Genomic DNA, 23,416 nt, shown 5'->3' with positions numbered 1-23,416 from the left:
GTTTATCTGTGTGTGTGTGTGTGTGTGTGTGTGTGTGTGTACTTCATAAAAAGAAACTCTGAGAAACCAAATCAGGGAATAGTAAAATGGTGACTAACCAAGAGCAGATGGCAACTTGGGTGGGGACAGGGTCACTTGTTAGTCCATCTTTTTGTATAGCTTTGATTTTTGAACCAAGTAATTTTTTTTACATGTTTTTAAAAAAGTTTAATCTCGAAGTACTAAATTAAAAATAAATTTAGACAAATAATCCTGACTATGTATCAAATTATAATGAACACACACTTAAAAGATAACCAAAAAACTAGGAACAGGTTATCTTAGAACGCAAAAGAATAAGAACGTGGGAAAAGGGTATCCGAGGGACAGGGAAGACAGTGATTCTCCTCACTGTATACCTTTTCATATATTTATATTTCAGAAATATGTGAATGTAAATTAAGAGAAAATGTTACTATATATTCCACAGAGAAAACAATCACTTCAAGGGATCTTTGAATACATTCCTACTCCATTTAGTGGGATCTAGTTCGAAGACAAAAAAAAACCTGGGAAGGTGTCTTAAACTTCACTCAGTCTTATTGTTAGTTTAATCTACAGAAAATAAGAAGTTAAGACATGTGAACTTGGGACTCTGAATTGTTACTCTGAAACTTTTTTTTTTTTTAACATTACTGATCCAAACCTCAAGCAGTTACGTGTTAATGTCTTGAGGACACACAAGGTGTAAGAGAAAGGATGTACAAATAAAAAACTGTAGAAAGAATAAACCTATAATGTTAAATTTCAGTTGGAAATATCAGTATGAAGACATGACTTTGTTTACTATATTGATTACCTCTGCCCACAGAAAGAGTCCAAAGGCAATGATACCCCAAGAGCAATGTATACCACTAGCACCCAGATCTTGGGTTCTAATTACCATTCTCCACTAAAGAGAACCAAGAATCTTTGGAGAAATGGCTGATTTCAAGACTAGGAAAGCAGAAAAATAAAAAATGGCCTCATTTATCATGTACCAAAAAGAAGAAAGTACTCAAAAGCCCAAGAGGAGTTATCAAAATGATACTCAAGCCAGTTTGAAGGGGTTCTTACTAGCCAAATCTGGGGAAACTGGGAAAAAAAAGGATTTTCATTAAAATACACCTGAATCGATAATGGCAATTCTGCCCTACCCAAAAAAGATCAGAGATTAAGCAGGGTCCGTCAGATAGAAAGTGCTCCCAAGTTTATTGTTTTAAGTATACTCTTTCTCATACTGATGAGATTTTCCTTGATGGCCTCAATTTAGAAACTTCACCAATACGAAAATATGGGGTTAATTTATAATGAGTGAACTTGTGACTATCCTCCAGGGTTGAGCTGGATCTCAAGAAGTGAAAGAAGTTTTACTTCTTTAGAGCAAGGACAAAAGTATTGCAGGCAAAGACTGCCGGTTTGGGATTTGCTCTTACTCTCACAAACAGCAGCAAAACAAAAAGGAATGTAGTCTCCATCTTTGGCTACACTAAGAGATATCTGAAACCTCAAACCACAGAAGATGTAGCAGAATTGCCAAGCACAGTGACATCCAAAGAGGGACATAGGAACCAATGCAGATAGCATCTCTGCAGCTATAATTTAAGGGGCAAAATCAAGTCAAGTATAATTCTCCAAAGTGAGGAACACACTGACACAGAAAACCAAAAGCTTTTGTTTGTAACATTAGGAACTGTCAGTGAAGCAGGACCTAGACACGGACTGGTTCCAATATCCAAGAATCAGTGATGTAGGGCTGAAGTAGGAACCACACATACAGATAAGCACTGTGAAAAACAGATTGTGGTGAGGGGAACCTGGCTGGCTCAATGGGTAGAGCACGTGACTCTTGATCTCAGGGTCATGGGTTTAAGCCTCACGTTAGGTGCAGTTTCCTTTAAAAAAACAGTAAGAAACAAACCCAAACAAATAAAAATAATAAAAATCTAGCATGTGGTGAGACCCAGGGAAGACAGAAATTGCCATCTAGGCAGTCTATCTTCACTGGTAGGAGGAAAGTATAGTGAAAAAAAAAAAAAAAACACAAACACAGTATCCTAAGTCATTAGGAAAATTTCCCCTAACTTGGTACACAGCTTAGCCTACAAGAACCAATTACAAATAGCTGATGCAGAGTAAGTTTAACTCCAATCAAAGATGAGTGCTCAGAAAGCAACCAGCACAAGATCTATTTTATGATGCTACAAGAAAAATGGTGGACAGAATAAGGGGAAGTTCACTAGAAACTCTTTCACTAAGCAGATGAAAATTGTACCATGAATGAGAAAAACTTAATGAGATAACTACTTCCATGAAATGAAAACACAAAGCAAAGATGTAAAAGCTTACAGGACATAATGACAAGACAACAGAAGGAGACAAAATAAATAGGCACAGATCAAGAGAGAAACAAGAAAATATCCAGCTGGGTCAGGAATGAAGGCAAAACTAAAAGTAGAGCATGACAGACAATGTTGGAAATTCAGGAAGAAACAGAGAAGACTGTGAGAAAATTAAGCAGAATTAAAAAGGAAAAAGTTATTAAAGATTAGATAAGGAAGTCATGCAAAAAAAAAAAAAAAAAGAAATCCAACAAGTACATTGTGTATCCCCTTACTAAAATGGAACAAAATGAACATATAAAGATACAATTCATAAATATAGTTTCACGCTGCAGATTAAAAAGGAACACCATGTTTCAGAACAAAATGATACATAATGATCACTACAAAACACATGCCAGGTCACTGAAATTCAAAAATAAAGAATCTTAGGCAATCAGGCAAAAATATCAAGATTTTTTTAGGGGTTAAAAAAAAATTAGGCTGGCCTTAGACTTATCCAGTTCTAGAAGGTAGAGGAAAAATAGTAATAAAGTACCTACAGAAAGAATAGAAAAACCAAAAGGATTATTAGCTAAACTACCGCTTAAGTATAATGATACCCGCGCAAAATGATTTTAAACATGTGAAAACTCAAAATACTGGTCCTGTAAGTCCTTCTTGAAGATAAGTAATGGAAAATATATTTCATTCAATCAAGCAATGAACAACAAAAAATGATCAAAAAACTGGCAGAAAGGATTACTCTATTTAACACAAAGAGTAAGATCACTTAACTTTTTGGGGGAACTTTCCTTTGTTTCTATGCCTTGAACCAATTTAATTATCATTGGTTTATCTGGTCTTTGAGTCTGGTAGAATTCAATGAAACTGTCCGGGCCTGGTGCTTTTCAGGAGATAAGACTTTGAAATTTTCTTCCATTTCTCCAATGAAAACTGGTCTATTTAAACTTTTTGGCTCCAGAATTCAAAGGGAGTTAGATATTAGAAATTTATCATTGTTATAGATTTAAGTAGAAAAATCATCTGGTCATTAGGATTTTTGTCTGTTTAACTAATATATTTCTAACGCCCAGGGTAATGACTACCACTACGTTAAAAATAGATTTGACAAAATTCAACATCCGTTTTTTATTAAAAACTGAATACACTGGAAAAGATATTTTGATCACATGGTTAAAAAAAAACTTGTTTCACTGTATATACATTCATAACCTTTTTTTTTTTTACATTCATAACTTTTGAGTTTTCTCATACCATCTAAATATATGGAGGTAACAAAGTTAAAACAAATACACAGTATCTTTTGCTGGGCTGTTGTATCTCTTTGTACCTCAGGCAATATACAGTGTCCTCATCTTACTGAAAAGGAGACTAAAGATCAGGAAAGTTGAGAAATGTGCCTAACGTCACAAAACTAGTGAATGATAGAGCTAATATGGTTAAATATAAGTCCTAGGTACACTTCTGCAGTCAAAAATGACTTCCTTCAGAGTTCTCTTCCAGACCCTCTTCTTACTCTATTCATTCCCCCTCAGAGACTCAGATACCTCAAAACTTTAACTAGAGCCCACAGGCTGATGGACTTTCCAAACCCATTATCTCTGGCAACGGCATCTCTTCAACCACCTGCTGACCCTTGATGGATAAACTCAGTATCCCAAAAGTCAACATTTTCTAAAATTTATTTTCTTCCCTTACTTCCTTTTTATTTACTTGGTCAAGGAAAGAAACAGGGAGGCATCTATACTCCCTCTTCCTTACCACTTGGTCCTGCCTCCAGCTGGCAATTCAAACTTATGGATGGTCTCTAGTCTGACAGCGTTAGGCTCCATGCCTACTACACCCCTTTCGTTCAGTGAATCACTTGTTTATTTTGCCAAATGCACCACATAACCAAATGCCTGAAGCAAGAAAGACCTTCTGGCAAGACTCACATCCCACTGCACCTCCCAACTTTCGCAGCCTTACCACAATATGGCTTGGGATCAGAAGGACAAACACCATTATGTCTTCACCCAATTTGGTCATTTCTAAGAAGTATCACAGATCACTCCTCATCAACCAGACTTTATCCCTGTATGGCTCTGTAGATCTCTTCCTTTTCAGACACCCAACCCTTCCAGTGCAGCTTCTGAACTTACATTTTACATTTAGCAAAATCCCCTACATCCTCAATTCTCTTCTCTAAATATATCCTTTACCTCCCTCTTTCCTAATGAATCTGGGTTCTCCTCTGAGAGAACTTCTCCTCTCTTCTCTAAATATATCCTTTACCTCCCTCTTTCCTAATGAATCTGGGTTCTCCTCTGAGAGAACTTCTCCTCTCTTCTCTAAATATATCATTTACCTCCCTCTTTCCTAATGAATCTGGGTTCTCCTCTGAGAATACTCCTTCCCCCTCCAGCGCTCCCAACTGGGAGACATTTTTATCTCTCATAAACCTCTTCCCCATCTATACAGTTTTCCTAAAATTATCTCCTTCAGAACTCTTCCCCGGACTTCAAATTCATCTATTTACCAATCTCAGTGTCTCCACTTGGGGGCTCAGAAGTCAGTACAAGCTTCCAATGCCCAAAACCAGTCTGAATTCCTCCCCAAACCCTACTCCTCCCACTGTTCCTCATCTCAAGTTACTGCAACTCCATCTTTCTAGCTACATAGGCCAACTAGCAGGGCCAGAATCCTGACTCTCCTTGTTCTCTCATTGCCCCTACGTAATTCCTCTGAAATAAATCCTCAACCAACTTCAAAACTTTATGTCTTTCCATCTCCAGCAATGATCTCTTCTGGATTCCTGCATTCCCTTTTAAACCATATCTCCATTTCTAATTTTGCCTCTCCACAGCAGCCAGGCTGACCTAGCTAAAACTACAGATTATGACACAGCTACGCCCAAAACTCTACTTAAGCTTCCCATTGATTGCACCCCTGCAAAGTCTAAACCTACAGAGGGCTTCGTCAGCCCCTAAGTGATCTGAAGACCCTATTACCTCCTAAAATAATCTCTTGGTGCTCTCCATTCGCCCCTTGCTTCTTCTAATATATGGTAAACACACTCCTGTCTCAGGGCCTTGAAACGCTTATTGTTCCCACTGCTTAGAATGTTCTTATCCCACACAGCCACATGGCTCACTTCATTACATCTTTCACTTTTCTGCTCCAGTCTATTGTTAACAACAGTCCTCCCAGATCACCTTACAGAAAACAGTAAGCCTATACTGCCAACCCTGTCACTCCAAATCTAATTCTTCCCCAAAATAGTTTTCACCATCTAAAACTTTTTTAAGATTTATTTATTTATTTATTTATTCATGAGAGACCCAGAGAGAGAGAGGCAGAGACATAGAGGGAGAAGCAGGCTCCTCACAGGAAGCCTGATGTGGGACTCGATCCCTGGACTCAGGATCACACCTTGAGCCAAGGGCAGATGCTCAACCACTGAGCCACCCAGGCATCCCAAAACTTTTATTTGTATGGCTCTAGCCCCTAAGAAAGGAAACTCTAAGAGGGCAGGAATTTCTGGTTGTTTACTGCTTTAACTCCAGCACCTAGAATACTACACATAGCTTATAAAAAGTACTCAATAAATATTTACTGAGCTAAATGAAAGGAAGGAAAGGAAAAGAATGGAAAAAGGGAAGAGGAGAGACCCTGATCTTCAAACCCCCAAATATACCTAAGTGCTGAATCAGTAGCATGTGCTGCGGTTGTAGTAATGACTGGAGACTGAGCTCTCGTGGCTGAGACAGTTGCTACCACAGCAGGTGGGATGGTATTAGAGGTGGTCACAGGTGGACGAGACTACCAAGAGAAGAGAAAAAATACTTCATTTAAAACTAAAAGCAAAATAAAATACAGTAAGTCAAACACTTAAAGTATAATTTGAAACTTGAGCCTTCAAACAAGAATGTTTATGTCTGAATGAAAGTAAATTCTCAACATTCTGATTAAGGAATTCTCTTTTCATCCAACAAGCAGAATTACCATAAAATATCCTATTTTGGCTGGTTGCACTGTATAAATTCCTCCTTTCTAAAAAGGACTGGATGTAACATTTTGTCCTATTAATAGGAGTTGGGATCCAACCCTTCATTCTATGCCCACAGATTTGTTAGTTCTGGTAGAGACACTTTAACACACAACCCAGCACTTTCCACATGGGACTATCAGTCGCTGGATGGAAATGCTGGCTCTCAGGCACTCTAAGTTAGCAAACACACAAAAAACAGCATTTGCCTGTGGAAGATTCAGGGTGCCCAGATGCTCTCTGGCTGTTTCCACATGGATATACTTCTCTTAGCTTCCCCTTTACTACATCTGTGTGTAAAATATTCACCAGACAAATGAGTTTCACCCTGGGCTTCACCTACTTGTCCACCATTGGTTCTTTTAATCATGTGAGCCCTCCTGAATAGTCCCTTTTTTTACTCTGATACAGTTAAATTTGCAAATGCTGCCCATTCTGGATCTGCCTCTCACTTCCAGACTTTTTTACCTGCCGTGCCTACTGCTACAGTCTGTTGTCTCATAGGAGGATCATCATACTATCTTTAGTGAACTCCTTTTCCTGGTTCTTTCTCCCATCCTTTCTGTATACCATTTCCACTCCAGGGGCTTAATGAATCTCCAAATGTGTTTTGTTAGCCAGCAAGGTCTCTTATTTTGTTTTAAATTGAAAACTCTAGGCTGGGCATGTACTACCCCATGTCCTACTCAGCAGCTTTCCTTATTGTCTTAAACCTACCTGTTACCAGTCTGGCCCCCAAAGTATCTAATTTTCATCTCCTATCTGTGATTCAGCTACATTAGTCTTTCAAGGATATTTCCCTAATTGTATGTTACTGTGTTCAAAAAACTTGGTGGTTCTCTGCTGGGTACAAAATCAAATTCATACTCTGTAACTTAGAGCTCTGGATTTAGAGACATCACAACGTCATTTCATCATACTCTACACCTCAGTAGTACTGAGGCCATAGATTTCCTTGAAAAAAAGGTTGAAAGACACACGGTCTTTTCCTTGAAAAGCATACACATGCATAAAAATGTGCACAAAATATGTAGAGGCTCATAAATCCTGATCTGAATGAAAACCTTTCAGTTTTGGCTCGCCTCTAGTAAACACTGTACATTTTGCCACCACAGTCTTCCTCACCACTGTTCAGTTTTGCTCCCTTTCACTGCCTCTCACTTCTCTGAATCCCTGTTACCACATCCATCCCAGAGAAAGCTTCCCTTACCACCACTCTTCTAAATCCCCATGGCTGATTACATCACACTGTATATAACTCAACCTTCTTGACATCTTGGATCAAAAGGCACTTAGGGTCAAAGGACTCTCCCACGCTCTAACAGAGTCAGGAATTCAGAGTAGGCACTTAATACTTGCTAGGTGACCACCCACAACCCAACATGCCTGGATTGGTTGGTGAATGATGTGCTGCACTGCTGGTTGAGCCGTAGCAGCATTTGGCAACTGGGAAGTCGGCCTCAGGACTGTGGTTACTTTAGAACTGGACATCACAGCAGCAGCAGCTGCACCTGGAAAAAAATTTTTTCATTAGTATGGCTTCTGGGCTTACAATTTACACAGGTCCAGTTATATGCTCTAGGGAAATAGTGTGAATAGTTTCTAGACCTCAGTATGTCAAGTAGTGTAGCTAAGGTGTTATATATATGCTTTCCTTCCCTTACATAGATAATGAGGAATATGTGTACTCAAGGGTTATGATTTGATAAAATTAATAACCTGTGCTGCTTCTTCAAGGACATTCTTAAACGAAACTGGATGCTGTTTTTTTTTAACTGCAAGTATGTAGAAGCGAAGCACACTGAATAGCAGAGTGTGGTGCCACTGCCTTCATTTAGGCCAAGGCTCCAGCACTGTAACCACTGGTGAGGGTTCACTGCCTTTGTATCGTCAGTGCGACGTCAATATGGTACAACAGGCAAATGATGTCTCAGTATTTTCACAAAAGTAGTTTTGACCTAACACAGACACTCTTGTGAACTTCACTCTGAGAAAAACTGAATTATGTTATGACCAAGTAAACCTGGTTTTGTACTTATGAGCCTGATTTTCCCAAAGATGATTTTACAATCACCAATAGAAGGCTACAATTTCTGATCAAGTAGTTGAGAAAACTCATTCAGTTTAATATTTGACTACCTATTAGAACTTAATTGTAAGAATAAATTCATCTTACGGCTATGTTACTTGAGTAACTGTTATCAATAAACTTTAAGAATAATCCATGTTTGTATTTCTTTCTTTTTTATTTTTATTTTTATTTATTTATGTATGATAGTCACAGAGAGAGAGAGAGAGAGGCAGAGACACAGGCAGAGGGAGAAGCAGGCTCCATGCACCGGAAGCCCGATGTGGGACTCGATCCCGGGACTCCAGGATCACACCCTGGGCCAAAGGCAGGCGCTAAACCGCTGAGCCACCCAGGGATCCCTCTGACTTTCTTATTAATAATGAAGACCATTTTGGACTATCATAGCTTTGAGGAGTTCCTCATTATACAGGACAATCCTTAGACCATATTAAAATTTGAACTGCTTCAAGTTTACACATACCTTAAGTTTACATACACACACAAACATACACGCACTTGTTGAAATACAACTATAATTCGCATTCTAGACCATGCTCAAAATGTGTCTTATTTCTGTTGTCCTGTCACTTTAATAAGATGATTCTAGAAATATTTTTTGTTAATGGTAACAAAAATCTCTTACCAAACGTATATTTGCCATCGCATTTTAACAATTTGTGCAGTCTTTACCTCGAGGTAAATGGGAAGCTCCGATGTGAAGAGGGGGACCAGGAGCATTGCTGCGGATAATAGACATCTGTACATTTGTGGTCATGATGTGATGCAGGTTACTGGGATGCCCCTGCAAGAGACAGAACGTAATATTATTTTCGTGTGCTTGGTTTTAGCCATCGATGCTTAGCCATTGCTTCTAGGTCAGCTGCCTCCAACTGTGGGTTGTTCCTTTTAGGCAGTGAGAATCCCAAGGGAAAGGATACACAACATATGCATGATGACCTATGCCAGCAGGCATGTAGTGACTGTGAGGGCCCTCCAACGCCTCAAGGCTAGCTGGCTAGCTTGTGTTAGGTCTCTAACAGATGGACACATATGACTGCCCACTTTGGGACACTCTCATCTTCAATATTAGTCTTTTACACTTGTTTTCTCTGCCTTGGCCAAAAGCTTATTTTTCCCTATTCTATTTCCTTTACATGCTACTGCATTCATCCATCCTTTATGCTATGCAGGACTTCTAAGTAAATGGCAATTAGCAGCCAGCAGGTACTCCCCTATGAGTTCTTCAGCTCCCTGCTTAGATGTCCCCTCTCACATGTTCCCAGGCCTGACACCGTTCCCAGGTGGGGGTTCCAGTACTTCTGGAAGTACTCAGCAGTATGACAAAAGGAAGAAAACACAGTATGTCTTCTTGGAATACCAACTTTTTCTTGAAAACTTGAAGGGAAAGGTTTTAGATTCAGGTTTTTTTACTCAGTAATTCAAAATATTTAAATAAATCATATACATATTGTGGAGTAGGAGCAGAATTTCAGGAAAAAATTAAAGTTAAATCATGAAACTACAAAATAAGCGTTCATGACTGACAAGCTGCTTGACGGAACCTGCTAGGCGCCCAGGATACACATTCATTCTCCTCAGAGAAAATTCTAGAGAAGCACTACTGCCATGAGGCTATTCTCAATCCCACAAAACTGGACTCTGAGCACTCAAGGACACAGACTATCTTATCTAGATTTTTATCTCACACCAAAGGCAGTGCCTCACACACAGCAGATGCTCCATACATACTAGCCAAATGACAAACACCACTGTGCAGTGCATGTTAGTTTTACTCCCTGTAAACAGCCTTCTCAAACCTACTATCTCCCCCTTGCAGAGATCAGTGACCATTTAATTTTTTACTTAGTACAGTGCCCAATGTACTGCTGGCATTCAATAAATAATGATCAACAGTTTGGCATCTCTGTTTGAAAATCAGCAAATTAAGAGGAAAAAAACCTGTTGTCCACTGATTGTTGCCACAGGAATGGCTGAAGCTTGAGGGATGCTACTCTCCATGGTAACGGTAACCTGCCCTGGAACCTTGGGGGGAAGTGACAAGGTAGAAGGTGGAGCAGGAGCAATGGGACGGCTAGGCATGGTGGGCTTCGGGGGCGGCTGCAAACAGAAAACCACACGAAACATATCAATAGCTTTTTATGAGTGATGCATTCATTCTATAGTTAAAAGTACACAAATCAAACCTGGAGAACACCAGGAGAGATCTAGAAGCCTTATATATTTTATCTCTCAGCATCACAGCTTTTCCATTGAAGTACCGGCATTTCCATTTTACAGATGAAGAAACATACAAAGCAAGGCTATGTCACCTGCTCAAAGCCACACAGACCGTAAAAATTGGAACTGGGACCAAGGCCCAGATCGTATGGCTCACAGCCCACATTCTTTCTTCTATACAATTCTGCATCCTAAGTTTGGGTGGAAGTAAATAAAACTCCCAGTAACTGAAACGTAGCTACGAAGTAAAATACAAGGCAGTATTTTCGGATACCCCCGTATTACCAAGTTTTAAAACAAAATTTTGGAGAAGAGTGCCACTCCAAGATAAAATCTGAGTTAGCATGCCCATAACTTGAATAAAATCAATGTCAAAATGGACACTAGAAAAGATCCTGTGATGCCAACTGCCCAGCGGCACAAGACTAGGCACTGCAGAATAGCAGAGCTCTAAGTGACAGAGAAGAGCTATACTGGTGGGTCAAAAAGAAAACACTAAGAGCCTGGATATGGCCTAAGACTTTGTGAAAATTGTCAGGAAGATTATTAGCCAGTCTTTTAGCTGTGGTTTAATGTGAAATTTAAAACCTCTCCATTACCTTCATAAGTCCCTCCGAAAAGGAGAGTGGCACTGCTGGCGTCAGATGTGCTGGTGGGGCTGTCACTGTGACGGGTGTGCCCGATGCAACAGCATGGTGTGTAGACAACATCTGCACCTGTGGATAGGGCCTTACCACAACAGGCTCTTGCTTCTCTTCTCGGGACTGTAGGGAGCTGCTGGAACCCATGTGCTCCCTGGCAGTGACTTCAGCCTCTCGACTAGATTCATCATTGACTAGTAAGGACAGAAAGGGAGAAATAGCATGTCATATGCTTCCAGTATTAATTAATATTAATGAATTACACAGCACATACAAGAGTGGCATTGGCATACAGGTAAATTTCAGGGTTGATAAAGTGGCTATTTCCTTGTGAGATTTTCTTAAGGAGAATTTGGGCATTAGGTTCCCCAACAGATATCAAACCCAAGAGCCACACCCATGGAACACAGGCCTTTTTTTGGATATTGTAACTTTTCCACTCCTGTGAACAAAGGGCCTGATAACTACCTAAAATGAACTCAAACAGTTGAAAGAGCAATAAAAAATATGACACTTTCATTTAAGACATTTATTTAAAAAGTTATAAGAACCTAACATTAGGGATGGTTGGGTGGCTGAGCAGTTGAGCATCTGCCTTTGGCTCAGGGCATGATCCTGGGGTCCAGGATCAAGTCCTGCACTGGGTTCCTTGCAGGGAGCCTGCTTCTCCCCCTGCCTATGTCTCTGGCTCTCATGAATAAATAAAATCTTTAAAAAAAAACACAAAAAACCCCCTAACATTAAAATGATAATATAATTTATTTTATTTTTTATTTTTTAAAAAGATGTTATTTATTTATTCATGAGAGACACACAGAGAGAGGCAGACACAGGCAGAAGGAAAAGCAGGCTCCCCGCAGAGAGCCCAATGTGGGACTCGATCATGCCCTGAGCCAAAGGCAGAAGCTCAACCACTGAGCCACCCAAGCATCCCCCTAAATACAATTTTTTAAAAGACTTTATTTATTTACTTGTGAGAGAGACGGCACAAGTATGCATGAGAGGGAGAAGCAGATTCCCCACCGAGTGTAAACTCCAGGACCCCGGGGTCATGACCCGAGTCAAAGTCAGCCAACTGAGCCACCTAGGTGCCTCTAAATAGAATTCTTAAGTCCAAGAACATGTAGGTTTTCAAAACAAATGTCCTACAAAGCCAACATGGAAATATCCATCATTATTACAATGTACACAGCCTTTGAAACTCAACAATTCCACTTACAGGAATATATCCTATAGATATATGGCGTATGTGTAAAATGACTTGCGTACAAGATTATTTGTTTCACCATTTTTATTCCTGTAAAGGAAGTTTTAAAACCTACATGTCTATCAACAGGAGACTTGCTATCTATATAAATTATGTTATACTCCCATAACAGACCACCATGCAACTTATAAGAATAGAACAAGGAAGCTTTTTAGGTATCTCATGATAGTGAGCATTATGCAAAAATATCTAAGAATATATAGATGAAAAAACCAAGGTACAAAATAATGAAAAAGTAATGAAATACACACAAACATGTATGTGTTTATTTTCTTATGTAGAAACATAACTCCCAAAGCATCTTGATTTTTTTTGATGGGAAAGAAAGTGGATTCTAACAGGGATAAGAGATACTTTTCACTGTACACTTTTTAAGATTTTATTTACTTATTGATGAGAGACACAGAGAGAGAGAGCAAGAGAGGCAGAGACACATGCAGGGAGCCTGATGTGAGACTTGATCCCAGGACTTCAGGATCCCCACGCCCTGGGGTGAAGGCAGGCACTAAACCGCTGAGCCACCCAGGGATCCCAACGCTGTACACTTTCTTTGGGAATTCTGGACCATGAGAACATGTAACCTATTTAAAATCTAAGTTAAAAAATCAAGGACCTAATTTAATGAAACAGTTTGTGAAAGTATTATCTCATACTTGTCTATCATTTCCCCAAAATAATATTAACAACTTTCTAAACATAGAGATTATACTTACATAAAAAGTTCAAGAATCCGTAAAACTGAAGAAAATAAACCTGCTCCCGAAGTCTATTCCCCAAAGGCACCAAGAGTTAGTATGTTGATAAAGCCTTCAGTTACTTCTCACCTCTTTAATTTTGGGTGGGTTTTATTTATATAGCTTTTCATTGAACTATAATTTTCATAAAGTGCACAAATGTTAATTGTACAGCTCAATGAACTTACACAAACTGAATATACCTAAGTAACCAACACCCAGCTTAAGATGCAAAACATTCCCCAGAAGCCTTCTGTTTTGCTGGATTCCACTCACTATCCCTTCCAAGGGTACTCACTATCCTAACTCCTAGCACCACAGATTACCATTATTTATTTTTGAACTTTATATAAATAGACTCATAGCAACGTACCCTTTTGTATCTTGCTTCTTTCACTAATAGGTATGAGATCCACATATGTCACTGCATGAGCTGCAGATTTTTCATTGTCAGTAATAGCAGGTCATTGTGGGAATCAATCACAAATTACCCATTTTACTATTGATAGGCATTACAATAGTTTTTAGTTTTTTACTTTATATGAATAGTAGTGCTAGTAATATTCCCATATAGTCTTTTGATGAACTATTTACCATTTCTATTGGATAAACACCCAGAACTGAAACTGCTGAGTAATACTGAATATATACTACATCATTTAAAAAAATGCTAATTGAAATTCCATTGCATAGATATACTGTAGTTTTGTTTTGTTTTAAAGTATGCCCCAAGCCCAGCGTGGAGCCTAGCTCGTAGCTTGAACTCATGACCGGAGATCAAGACCTGAGCTAAGATCAATAGACAGATGCTTAATCAATTAAGCCACCCACGTACCCCAACTATAGCTTTTTAAAGCATTATCACTGATGGGTTTTTAGGTTATTTCCATTTTTTTTGCTAGTATCAACAACTCTGGGATAAAAATCCATATGTACTTTGAGCTCTTGTTCAATGATTTCCTTAGGAACAAAATTTCTGAAAGTACGTGTGCTGAATGAAAAGACTGACGTATATCTTACATTTTGCTATATACTGATTTTTCTCCCTAGTCATTCAGATTTTTTTTTAAATTTTGATTTTTAAAACCACTTTATGGGTTACAGGTATTAAGAAGGGCATTTGTGGGGATCCCTGGGTGGCGCAGCGGTTTGGCGCCTGCCTTTGGCCCAGGGTGCGATCCTGGAGACCCGGGATCGAGTCCCACGTCGGGCTCCCGGTGCATGGAGCCTGCTTCTCCCTCTCCCTCTGCCTATGTCTCTGCCTCTCTCTCTCTCTCTCTCTCTGTGACTATCATAAATAAATTTAAAAAAAAAAAAAAAAAAAAAAAAAAGAAGGGCATTTGTGAGGAGCACTAGTTGTTATATTTAAGTGATGAATCACTAAATTGTACACCTGAAACCAGTATTACCTGATATGTTAACTAACTAGAATTTTAAAAAAAACTTGGAATCAAAACAAACAAATAAAACTACTTACTGATATACAATTTACATACAATAAAATGGCTATTCTAAGAGTGGAGAGTTCAACAAGAGTATTTTTAACTTTCTTACCAACAACCTAAGAGCAGACTGGTTGGGTCAAACCAATTAATTAACCACTTCCAAAGTGTTCTATCATGTTATATTCCCATCAACCAGTGTATTAGTGTTCTAGCAGCTCTTCACCCTCACAATTCTTGATACACAGATATTCTAGTGGGTATATAGTGGGTCTCTCATTGTGGTTTTAATTAGAATTTCCATGATGACTAGTGATGTTGAAATTCTTTAATAGGATCACAGGCCATTCATATATACATATCTTCCTTTGTGAAGTGTGTTTGTCTTTTGCCCATTTTTTTAGTCCATCAGCTTTACTGAGGTACAAGTTACATAAAAATCCACTAACCCTTTATACACAACTACACAAAATTCATAAAAGTAAACAGTACTACGGGGCTCCTGTGTGGCTCAGTCAGTTAGGCATCTGACTCTTGATTTCAGTTCTGGTCATTGATCTAAGGGTCGTGAGATCATGCCCTGTATCAGACTCCATGCTGGGTATGGAGTCTCCTCTCCCTCTGTCCCTACCTGCTCTCTAAAAAAAAAACTATACAGAACTATAATCACAATACAGTACAATCATAATACAAAACATTTTCCATTATTCTCATTGGTTCATTCATACCCCTTTGCAGGCAATTCCCTCCCTCCTCCCACCCTCCTATCCCTTAAAAACCATTCATCTGCTTTCTAAGACTATAGCTTTGTGTTTTCTGGAATTTCATACAAACAGAATCATACAATATGTGGTCCTTTGTTTTTTTTAAAGATTTACTTATTTTTTATTTATTTTTTTTTAAATTTTTATTTATGATAGTCACACAGAGAGAGAGAGAGAGAGAGAGAGAGAGAGAGAGAGAGAGAGGCAGAGACACAGGCAGAGGGAGAAGCAGGCTCCATGCACCAGGAGCCCAACGTGGGGATTCCCGGGTCTCCAGGATCGCGCCCCGGGCCAAAGACAGGCGCCAAACCACTGCGCCACCCAGGGATCCCAAGATTTACTTATTTATCTGAGAGAGAGAGAGAAAGAGAAAGAGAGAGAGAGACAGAGAGAGAGAGAGAGAGAGAGAAAATCCTAAGCAGATTCTTTGCTTAGCTCAAGGTGGGGCTTGATCCCAAGACCCTGAGACCACCATTTACGCTAGAACCAAGAGTTGGACGCTCAACTAACTGAGCCACCCAAGCACCAGAGTACAATATGTGGTCCTTCATGTCTGCTTCCTTCTCTTAGTACAGTTGACTCTTGAACACTGTCGGTTTCAATTACATGGCTCCACTCATGTGGATTTTTTTTTTTGATAAATACAGTACATTGCTATAAACTGTTTTTTTATGCTTTTCTTAAATTCTTTTCTCTGGCTTATTATAAAAATATAGCATATAATACAGATAAAAATATAAATATGGATTGATTGTTTATCAGTAAGGCTTCTTATTCAACAGTAGGCTATTAGTAGTTAAGTTTCTGGGGAGTCAAAGTTATACTCAAATTCCTGACTGCAAAGAGGGTCAGTGACCCCAACCCCCGGGTTATTCAAGGGTTAACTGTATTAATATTTTTGAGTTTCATCTATGTTGCTCTATATGCTAGCAGTTTCTTTTTAATGTTGAATTGTATTCCACTGTACATATAAACCAAACTTAAGTCACCAGCTAATAATTCCTGGGTTGTTTCCAGTTTTTGGCTGTTATGAATACGGTTTCTATGAACACTGAAGTATGGGTCTTTGGACATATTTATCTTGGGTAAATAACTAGGAACAAGTTGCTGGGTTGTATGGTTAAGTTTATATTTAACTTTATAAGATACTGCCAAATCCTTTCCCAAAGTGTCTAGATTATCTGGCATTCCCCATCAACAATGTATGAATTCTACTTGCTCCACAAACACATCAAACTTGGTATTGTTGGTCTTTTTTAATTTTAGTCATTCTACTGGATGTGTACTATTTTGTGGTTTTAATTTGCATTGATCTGAAGACTAATATTACTAATTATCTCATATGTGCTTACTGACATTCAGATAGCATCTTTGGTGATGTGTCTATTCAAATATTTTGCCCATTAAAAAAAAAAATCAGGGATGCCTGGGTGGCTCAGTGGTTAAGCATCTGCCTTTGGCTCAAGGTATAATCCCAGAGTCCTGGGATCGAGTCCTATATTGGGCTCCCTGTACGGAGCCTGCTTCTCCCTCTGCCTGTGTCTCTGCCTTTCCCTCTGTGTCTCTCATGAATAAATGAATGAAATCTTTAAAAAAAAAAAAAAAATCAGGTTGTCTTACATAGCAAAAGCTACTGAGTTATAAGAGTTCTTTGTATATTCAGGATATAAATGCTCTGCAGATATATTTATTGCAGCCATCTTCTCAATTTGTGGCTTGCCTTTTTATTTTGTTAATAGTGTCTTCTGAAGAGTAGATATTTTGAATTTTGATAATGTATAATATACCTGTTGCTCTTGTAATTAGTATTAATCAGTGTTTTTTGAAACCTAAAGAATTTTTGCTCACCCCAAAGTCATAAGCAATTATCATATTTTCTTTTAGAAACTTTAAGTTTTACATTTAGAGATACACTGTGACTTAATTCTTGTGTATGGCGAAAGTAAAGGTCAAGGTTCATTTTTTCCATATGGATACAGTTTTGTTGAAAAGACTATCATTTCCCTATTGAATTGCCTATGTATTTTTGTCGAAAATCAAACGACCATTATGTGTGGGTCTATTCCTGGATCCTCTATTTTCAATGGTCTGTATCTCTATTTTTATGCCAATATCATACTGTCTTGATTAGCATAGCTCTATAGCAAGTCTTGAAATAAGGTAGTAGAGTCCTCCAACTTTATTTTCTTTTTTAGGGGTCAAAATTACTTTGGCTATTGTTGGTCCTTCAATTTCCACATAAATATAAATTCAGACTGACAATTTTTACAAAAGAACAGGATAGGATTTTGATTAGAATTTTTTTCAATCTACAGATCCCATTGGGTAGAACAAGTATATTAAAAATACTGAGTGTTTCAATAGATGAACATGATTGGGCTCCTCATTTATCTAGGTTTTTCATTGTCCTCAGTCACATTTTTCAGTTTTCTAATCCCAAGTCCTATATAATACATTTTGTTAATTTTATCCTTGAGTGTTTTGTGGGGCTTTTTTTGGATGCTATTACAAATGATATTAAAAAATTTCAAAAAAAAAAAAAAAATTTCACTGTTCATTGCTAGCACTAAAAATATAATTGGTTTTTATACGTTGAATTTTTTTCCTGCAACCTTTACTGATTTCACTTACTAGTTCTAACACCTTTTTAAATATATGACTTTTATATAAGATCATATTGTGAACCTTCCGTGTTGTCCAAACAGATTTTCTCCTGATTAAATCTTTAAGGGAAACGGACAATTTCATAATTTTCCCCCAAATCTATCTGTCCGGGAAGACTGTGATTTTTGACAATTTCAGTACGATATAATGTACTGGCTATCTCCTGTTAAGCTCTTTTTAGAATCATTTAGGACCAAAAGAATCTTGAAAGAATAGTTAAGAAAACTTGCAATCCATACTTCTGAACTTTTTTTTTTTTTTTAAGATTTTATGGATTTATTCATGAGACACACAGAGAAAGAGGCAGAGACATAGGCAGAGACATAAGCAGGACTCGATCCCAGGATCATGAACTGAGCTACAGGCAGTCAACCACTGAGCTACCCAAGTACCCCCATACTTCTGAACTTTGAACATATATTTAAAATCCTGATATGCTTCAGATCTCATATTAGTTCTTCTGATAAAAGCAATAGAAAATACAGAAAAATATTTAACTCCTTACGGAAAACTTGTTTTCTTTCTGAGAATCACTGAAGGAAAAAACATACACACTATTTAAAAGTGTCAAATTATAGGCAATTTTGGTCTAAGTCAATGATATCCCTCTCAACAAAATCTGAGGGCAATTATTGCTCATTGACACCATTTTTAATAAGTAGCAAAATTCTCTGCAAATAGACATTCAAAAATATTCTTTTAAACTACTCTCCTTGGGGCAGCCCGGGTGGCTCAGTGGTTTAGCGTGGCCTTCAGCCCAGGGCCTGATCCTGGAGACCTGGGATCGAGTCCCACATCGGGCTCCCTGCAAGGAGCCTGCTTCTCCCTCTGCCTGTCTCTGCCGCCCCCCCCCCTCTCATGAATAAATAAAATCTTAAAAAAAATAAAAAATAAACTATTCTCCTTTAAATTATTCTATGAACTTATACCAAAGACAAAATATTGTCAAAAATATTTGTTAAGGAGCAAAGAAGTTTAAGTAGTTCTATAAGGACTTGCTGACTACTACTTTGTACCCTACAATGTAGCAAGTATAGTACATACAAAGGTACACAAGGTTCTAGGTTCCAGAACATGGTTCCAGCCTTCATTCTAGGCGGTCCTATCCCTGACTCTTGTGGTCTAGTCAGCAAAGACCTCTTAGAGAATATGATATCTGAGATGAAACCTCAAGGAATGACAGGAATTTATAAAATAAGTGAGTGTAAGAAGGAAGGAGGTCAAAAATACTGGGAACGTTTTCTCATTTATTTAGAAAATGACTAGTTACTATTAAGCAGGAGACATAAAGTAGCTTAAAATTACTTCAAGTCCTAAGAGAACTAAGACAAATTTGTTACAAAAACTAAGTTGGAGGAGGGATAATGAGGCTGAAGCACCAAAGGTCCATAACTCACATATAAGAGCCAGAGGAGCGAGAGTGAGAGAGGGAGCAATAAAGATGATGCCTGTGTTCCTGGTTTGAACAATGAGCCCACAGTGGTACTTTACTTAGCAATGTCATCTTTTTACCTGATGTAGAGAGAAAAAAAAGACTACCTGATGGAGTACCTCAACTGCAGCCCCGTTAACTGGATTGGATAGTTTGTTGTAGGAGACTGTCCTGTCCATTTTGGATGTTTAGCAGCATCCTTGGCCTTTAAATATCAGATGCCAACAGCACCCCCTAGTTGTGACAACCAAAAACGTATCCACACATTGCCAAATACTCCCTGGACTGCAAAATCATCCCTGCTGAGGACCACTGATCTTTAGCATTCAAAGGGCATACAACTAAAAGCTAAATGTGTATATGTGTATATATTCAGTTGACCCCTGAACAATGAGGTGGTTAGGGGTGATGACCATACCTACAGTCGAAAATCTGCATATAACTTTTGACTCGCTAAGAACCTACTGCTGACTGGAAACCTTGCCTGTAACACTCGATTAACATATATTTTGTATATTATATCTTATATTCTTATAATAACGTAAGCTACAGAGAAAATATTAAAATCATAAGAAAGGCAAAATACATTTGTAGTGCTGTATTACCTTTGTTAGAAAATATCCACATGGACAGCCCGGGTGGCTCAGCGGTTTAGTGCTGCCCTCAGCCCAGGCTGTGATCCTGGAGACCCGGGATCGAGTACCACGTCGGGTTCCCTGCATGGAGCCTGCTTCTCCGCCTGCCTGTGCCTCTGCCTCTCTCTCTCTCTGTGTGCCTCTCATGAATAAATAAATACAATCTTAAAAAAGAAAATATCTACACATAATGGACTTGTACAGCTCAAACCTGTGTTTTTCAAGGGCTCACTGTACTTTTTTTTAAAACCTTCTTTCCTAGCTCATAGTCTCCTAAAAGGCAAGAATTATGCCTTACACACCTTTGGACTCCCTCATGGCACTATTACACCGCTTGGCCTTAAAGACCACATTAACGTAGTTCTCGTAGGCATGCTTTGTTCTAAGTTTCACATACACTCCAGTACATGTGAAAGGAATAAAAAAGAATTTTTATTTTTTATTTATTTTATTTTTTTAAAAAAAGAATTTTTAAAAACCTTGTTTATTTATTCATTTTTAAGGCAGGGGGTGGGGCAGGGGAGAGAGAGGGAGAATCTTAAGTAGGCTTGATGCCCAGCACAGACACTGAGGTGGGGCTCAATCTCACAACCCTGAGATCATGACTTTAGCTGAAATCAAGAGTCAGATGGTTAATCAACTGAGCCACCCAGGCGCCTCCGAAAACCTTGTTTACACTAGAATTGTAATATACCCTTTCTTCAAATTCAATAACCTAGTATTTCCTAAAACCCCACGAGGCATTTGCTAGTTTTTAAATTAAAAAGCCTGCAATATTCTTAAAGAAGCGATATAGAGGAATATCACATATCTCACCTGTGGCAGCTGGGTTTATCAATCCTGCAGAACCACTGTTTGCAATCTGTGAAGGCGCCTGGCTTAGCCCAGTGGAAGGGGTTCCTAATCGAGGAAACTGTTGAGAACTCATTTCCACCTGCAGTGCATACAGTCATACAGTTATTACTAAATTCTCCCATTAGAATCAATGACGAGAAATCAAAGCATCTCCAATACCTATGCTGTCCCTCAGAAAAGCAAATGCAGCTTCATTCACCTGCAGCAATTACTTGTGGCCAACATATGCAGCAGAAATGGTCTAGATTCTGTAAGTGTTTAAGGGGGCACGGGTTCGAGTAATAGTGAAATCATCTGGGCGGTGTTGAGGGAACTAGGACACTCGGTAAACACTCATGGATTGCCACTGAATCCTGTACGACAGCCACATGACAGGTATTAGCACGATACACGATGTGTCCCATACACAGGTGTACGGGGAAGCGCACGCTCCTTTGCAATACTGAAGCTCCCACCACGCTGAGCACAACTGTCAGCAGCAAGTCAAGGGAGAGACCGAGGGGAGATGCCCTGTTCCAGGAAACCAGAAACCTTACTCGCCTGCAGACCTGATCCCAAAGCAACTCTGCAATGCTTTTCCGCACAGGCCTCCCCTTACGGATCTCCTCCCTTCTCTCGCAGACCCCCCACCCCCGCCGGGCCGCAGGGGCCGGAGACCCTCGCCCCTCTCCCTAGGCCACCCCCACTTCTCAGCAGCCTCGCTCTACCCACATTCCCGGTTCGCACACGGCCCCACCCCCACCCCCACCCCCAAGCCCACCGCTGAGACCGCAGAATGCGGGTTCGCAGCGACGCTCCGGGCGTCAGCGACTCTGTCTTGGCGAGGAGGGAGGCCGGCGTCCGGGGAGCCCCGGGGCAAGCGGCGCGCCTCTTTACCTGCAGCCACCGCCCGCCGCCCGCACCGCCCGCTTCCACCTCGCCGGGCTGGGGATGCCGCGGGGGGCCCATCTCGGTAACAGAGCTGGGCCGCCGGGTCGCGGAGAGGGCTCCTGCCCAGGCGCGCCTTGGCCCCGCCGCTGTCCGCCCCGCCGGCCCCGCGCACCCCGCCACCCCGCCACCCCGCCACGGCTGGGATCCAGCCTCCTTCCCCCGAGCCTGCCCCTACCTCCCCCGCCCGCCCATTGGCCCCACACCAGGCGCGTCACTCGCGGGGCCGCACCAATCCGCGGAGGCCTGCGCGCTCTGGTCCCGCCCCTCCCTCCCGCCGACTCCCAGCCAATCACGCGCGCGCCTCGCCGGGGCAGCCCAAAGCCCTCGAGGCCGAGCCAATGGCAGCGGAGGGCGAGCGCTCCCGGAGAGGGGGGCGGGGGGGCGGCAGGCCCCGCCCCGGCCGGGGTCTGAAAGCGGCGGGCGCAGGGCCCGGATGTGGAGAGTCACTTTAAACTGCTCCAGGAGCCAAACTCCCTGGGCCGCCCGCCCGCCGGCGCTCCCCCGGCCGCCCCACTCGCCCGCCAGGGCCCACGCCCGCCACGCCCCCGAGCCCGAGACAGCCCACCCCTCCCCGAGCCTCTCCCTTCCGCGCCGCAGGACCCCAGGTTCCTGCCGCCGGCCCAACCGCCGTGCTCAGCTCGAGAAAGAGCCTCGGTCTGAGCCGCAGGAGCCGAAGCGCCGCTGCCCTTCCCCAGGGACGCAGAGGGACGGACGCTGCAGCCCGGCTCGGCCGCCCCGCCCCCTCGTCTCCTCCCCTCCCCTCCCCTCCCCTCCCGGGCGCCCGTCCCGCCATTACCTGGGTGCTGCGCCGAGGGGCCGTCGCGCCACCTCGAGCTCGCTCCCGTGCGCTCTCCGCCTGCGGGGCCGACGTCCTCGGGCTCCGGACCAGCCGCCGCAGCCGGGGCGCTAGCACTCTGTCCCCCACCCCTCAGCCCAGCGCCGCTGCTTCCGCCGCCGTAACGAGCCTCTCCCCTATTGGCTGGGTCAAGCCCCGCCCCCCTCTGGGGAAGCCAGTCACCGCTCGGCGTGAGCGGGAGATCGGACGGGCCCGCCCACTGGGCCCGCGGGGGCCTCTGGGAAATGTAGTCTCTGGGGCCCGGAGGGCGGGCCTGGGCGGGATCTGCGGGCGACCCGGCCGGTGCAACACACCCCTTTGCTGCTTGGAGCGGGTTCTCTGCCTTTTTCCTTTGCCTCGTAAAGAGGTAGCGGATCCCACCCTTTTCCTCCACTGACGGCGCTAGACTTCATTTTCCCACGGGAGGTGCGGCACGGGCAGAGGGTGATGGAGGCGACTGCAGCGGGGCGAAGAGGCCGCAGCAGGACCGAGGGTGGTCCTGCCTGTGCTCACTTCCC

At 41.4% G+C, this 23,416-nt stretch overlaps 1 protein-coding gene across 4 annotated transcripts in view; it reads right to left on the bottom strand.

Moving 5' to 3' along the window:
• The window catches only part of SAP130 (Sin3A associated protein 130), an 83,352-nt gene extending 60,344 nt beyond the window's left edge, over nt 1-23,008 (bottom strand). For 2 of the 4 annotated variants that reach the window (XM_041739877.1, XM_041739879.1), the window contains exons 1-7: nt 22,010-22,217; nt 21,095-21,212; nt 11,299-11,534; nt 10,421-10,579; nt 9,152-9,263; nt 7,777-7,901; nt 6,040-6,164 (exon numbers count right to left, since the gene is read on the bottom strand). In XM_041739877.1, coding sequence (XP_041595811.1) covers nt 6,040-6,164; nt 7,777-7,901; nt 9,152-9,263; nt 10,421-10,579; nt 11,299-11,534; nt 21,095-21,212; nt 22,010-22,081 — 947 coding nt within the window. In that variant the 5' untranslated portion in view covers nt 22,082-22,217. Of the gene's footprint in view, nt 1-6,039; nt 6,165-7,776; nt 7,902-9,151; nt 9,264-10,420; nt 10,580-11,298; nt 11,535-21,094; nt 21,213-22,009; nt 22,218-22,859 lie in introns of those variants that run through there. The other 2 variants (XM_041739878.1, XM_041739880.1) reach the window with 2 other exon arrangements.
• Nucleotides 23,009-23,416: the final 408 nt, after the last annotated feature.

The sequence above is a fragment of the Vulpes lagopus genome, chromosome 24 (assembly GCF_018345385.1).
Source record: "Vulpes lagopus strain Blue_001 chromosome 24, ASM1834538v1, whole genome shotgun sequence".
NCBI classification, from domain to species: domain Eukaryota; kingdom Metazoa; phylum Chordata; class Mammalia; order Carnivora; family Canidae; genus Vulpes; species Vulpes lagopus.
The sequence above is the reverse complement of the archived record's forward strand: the minus strand, read 5'-3'. Positions and strand labels throughout refer to the sequence as shown.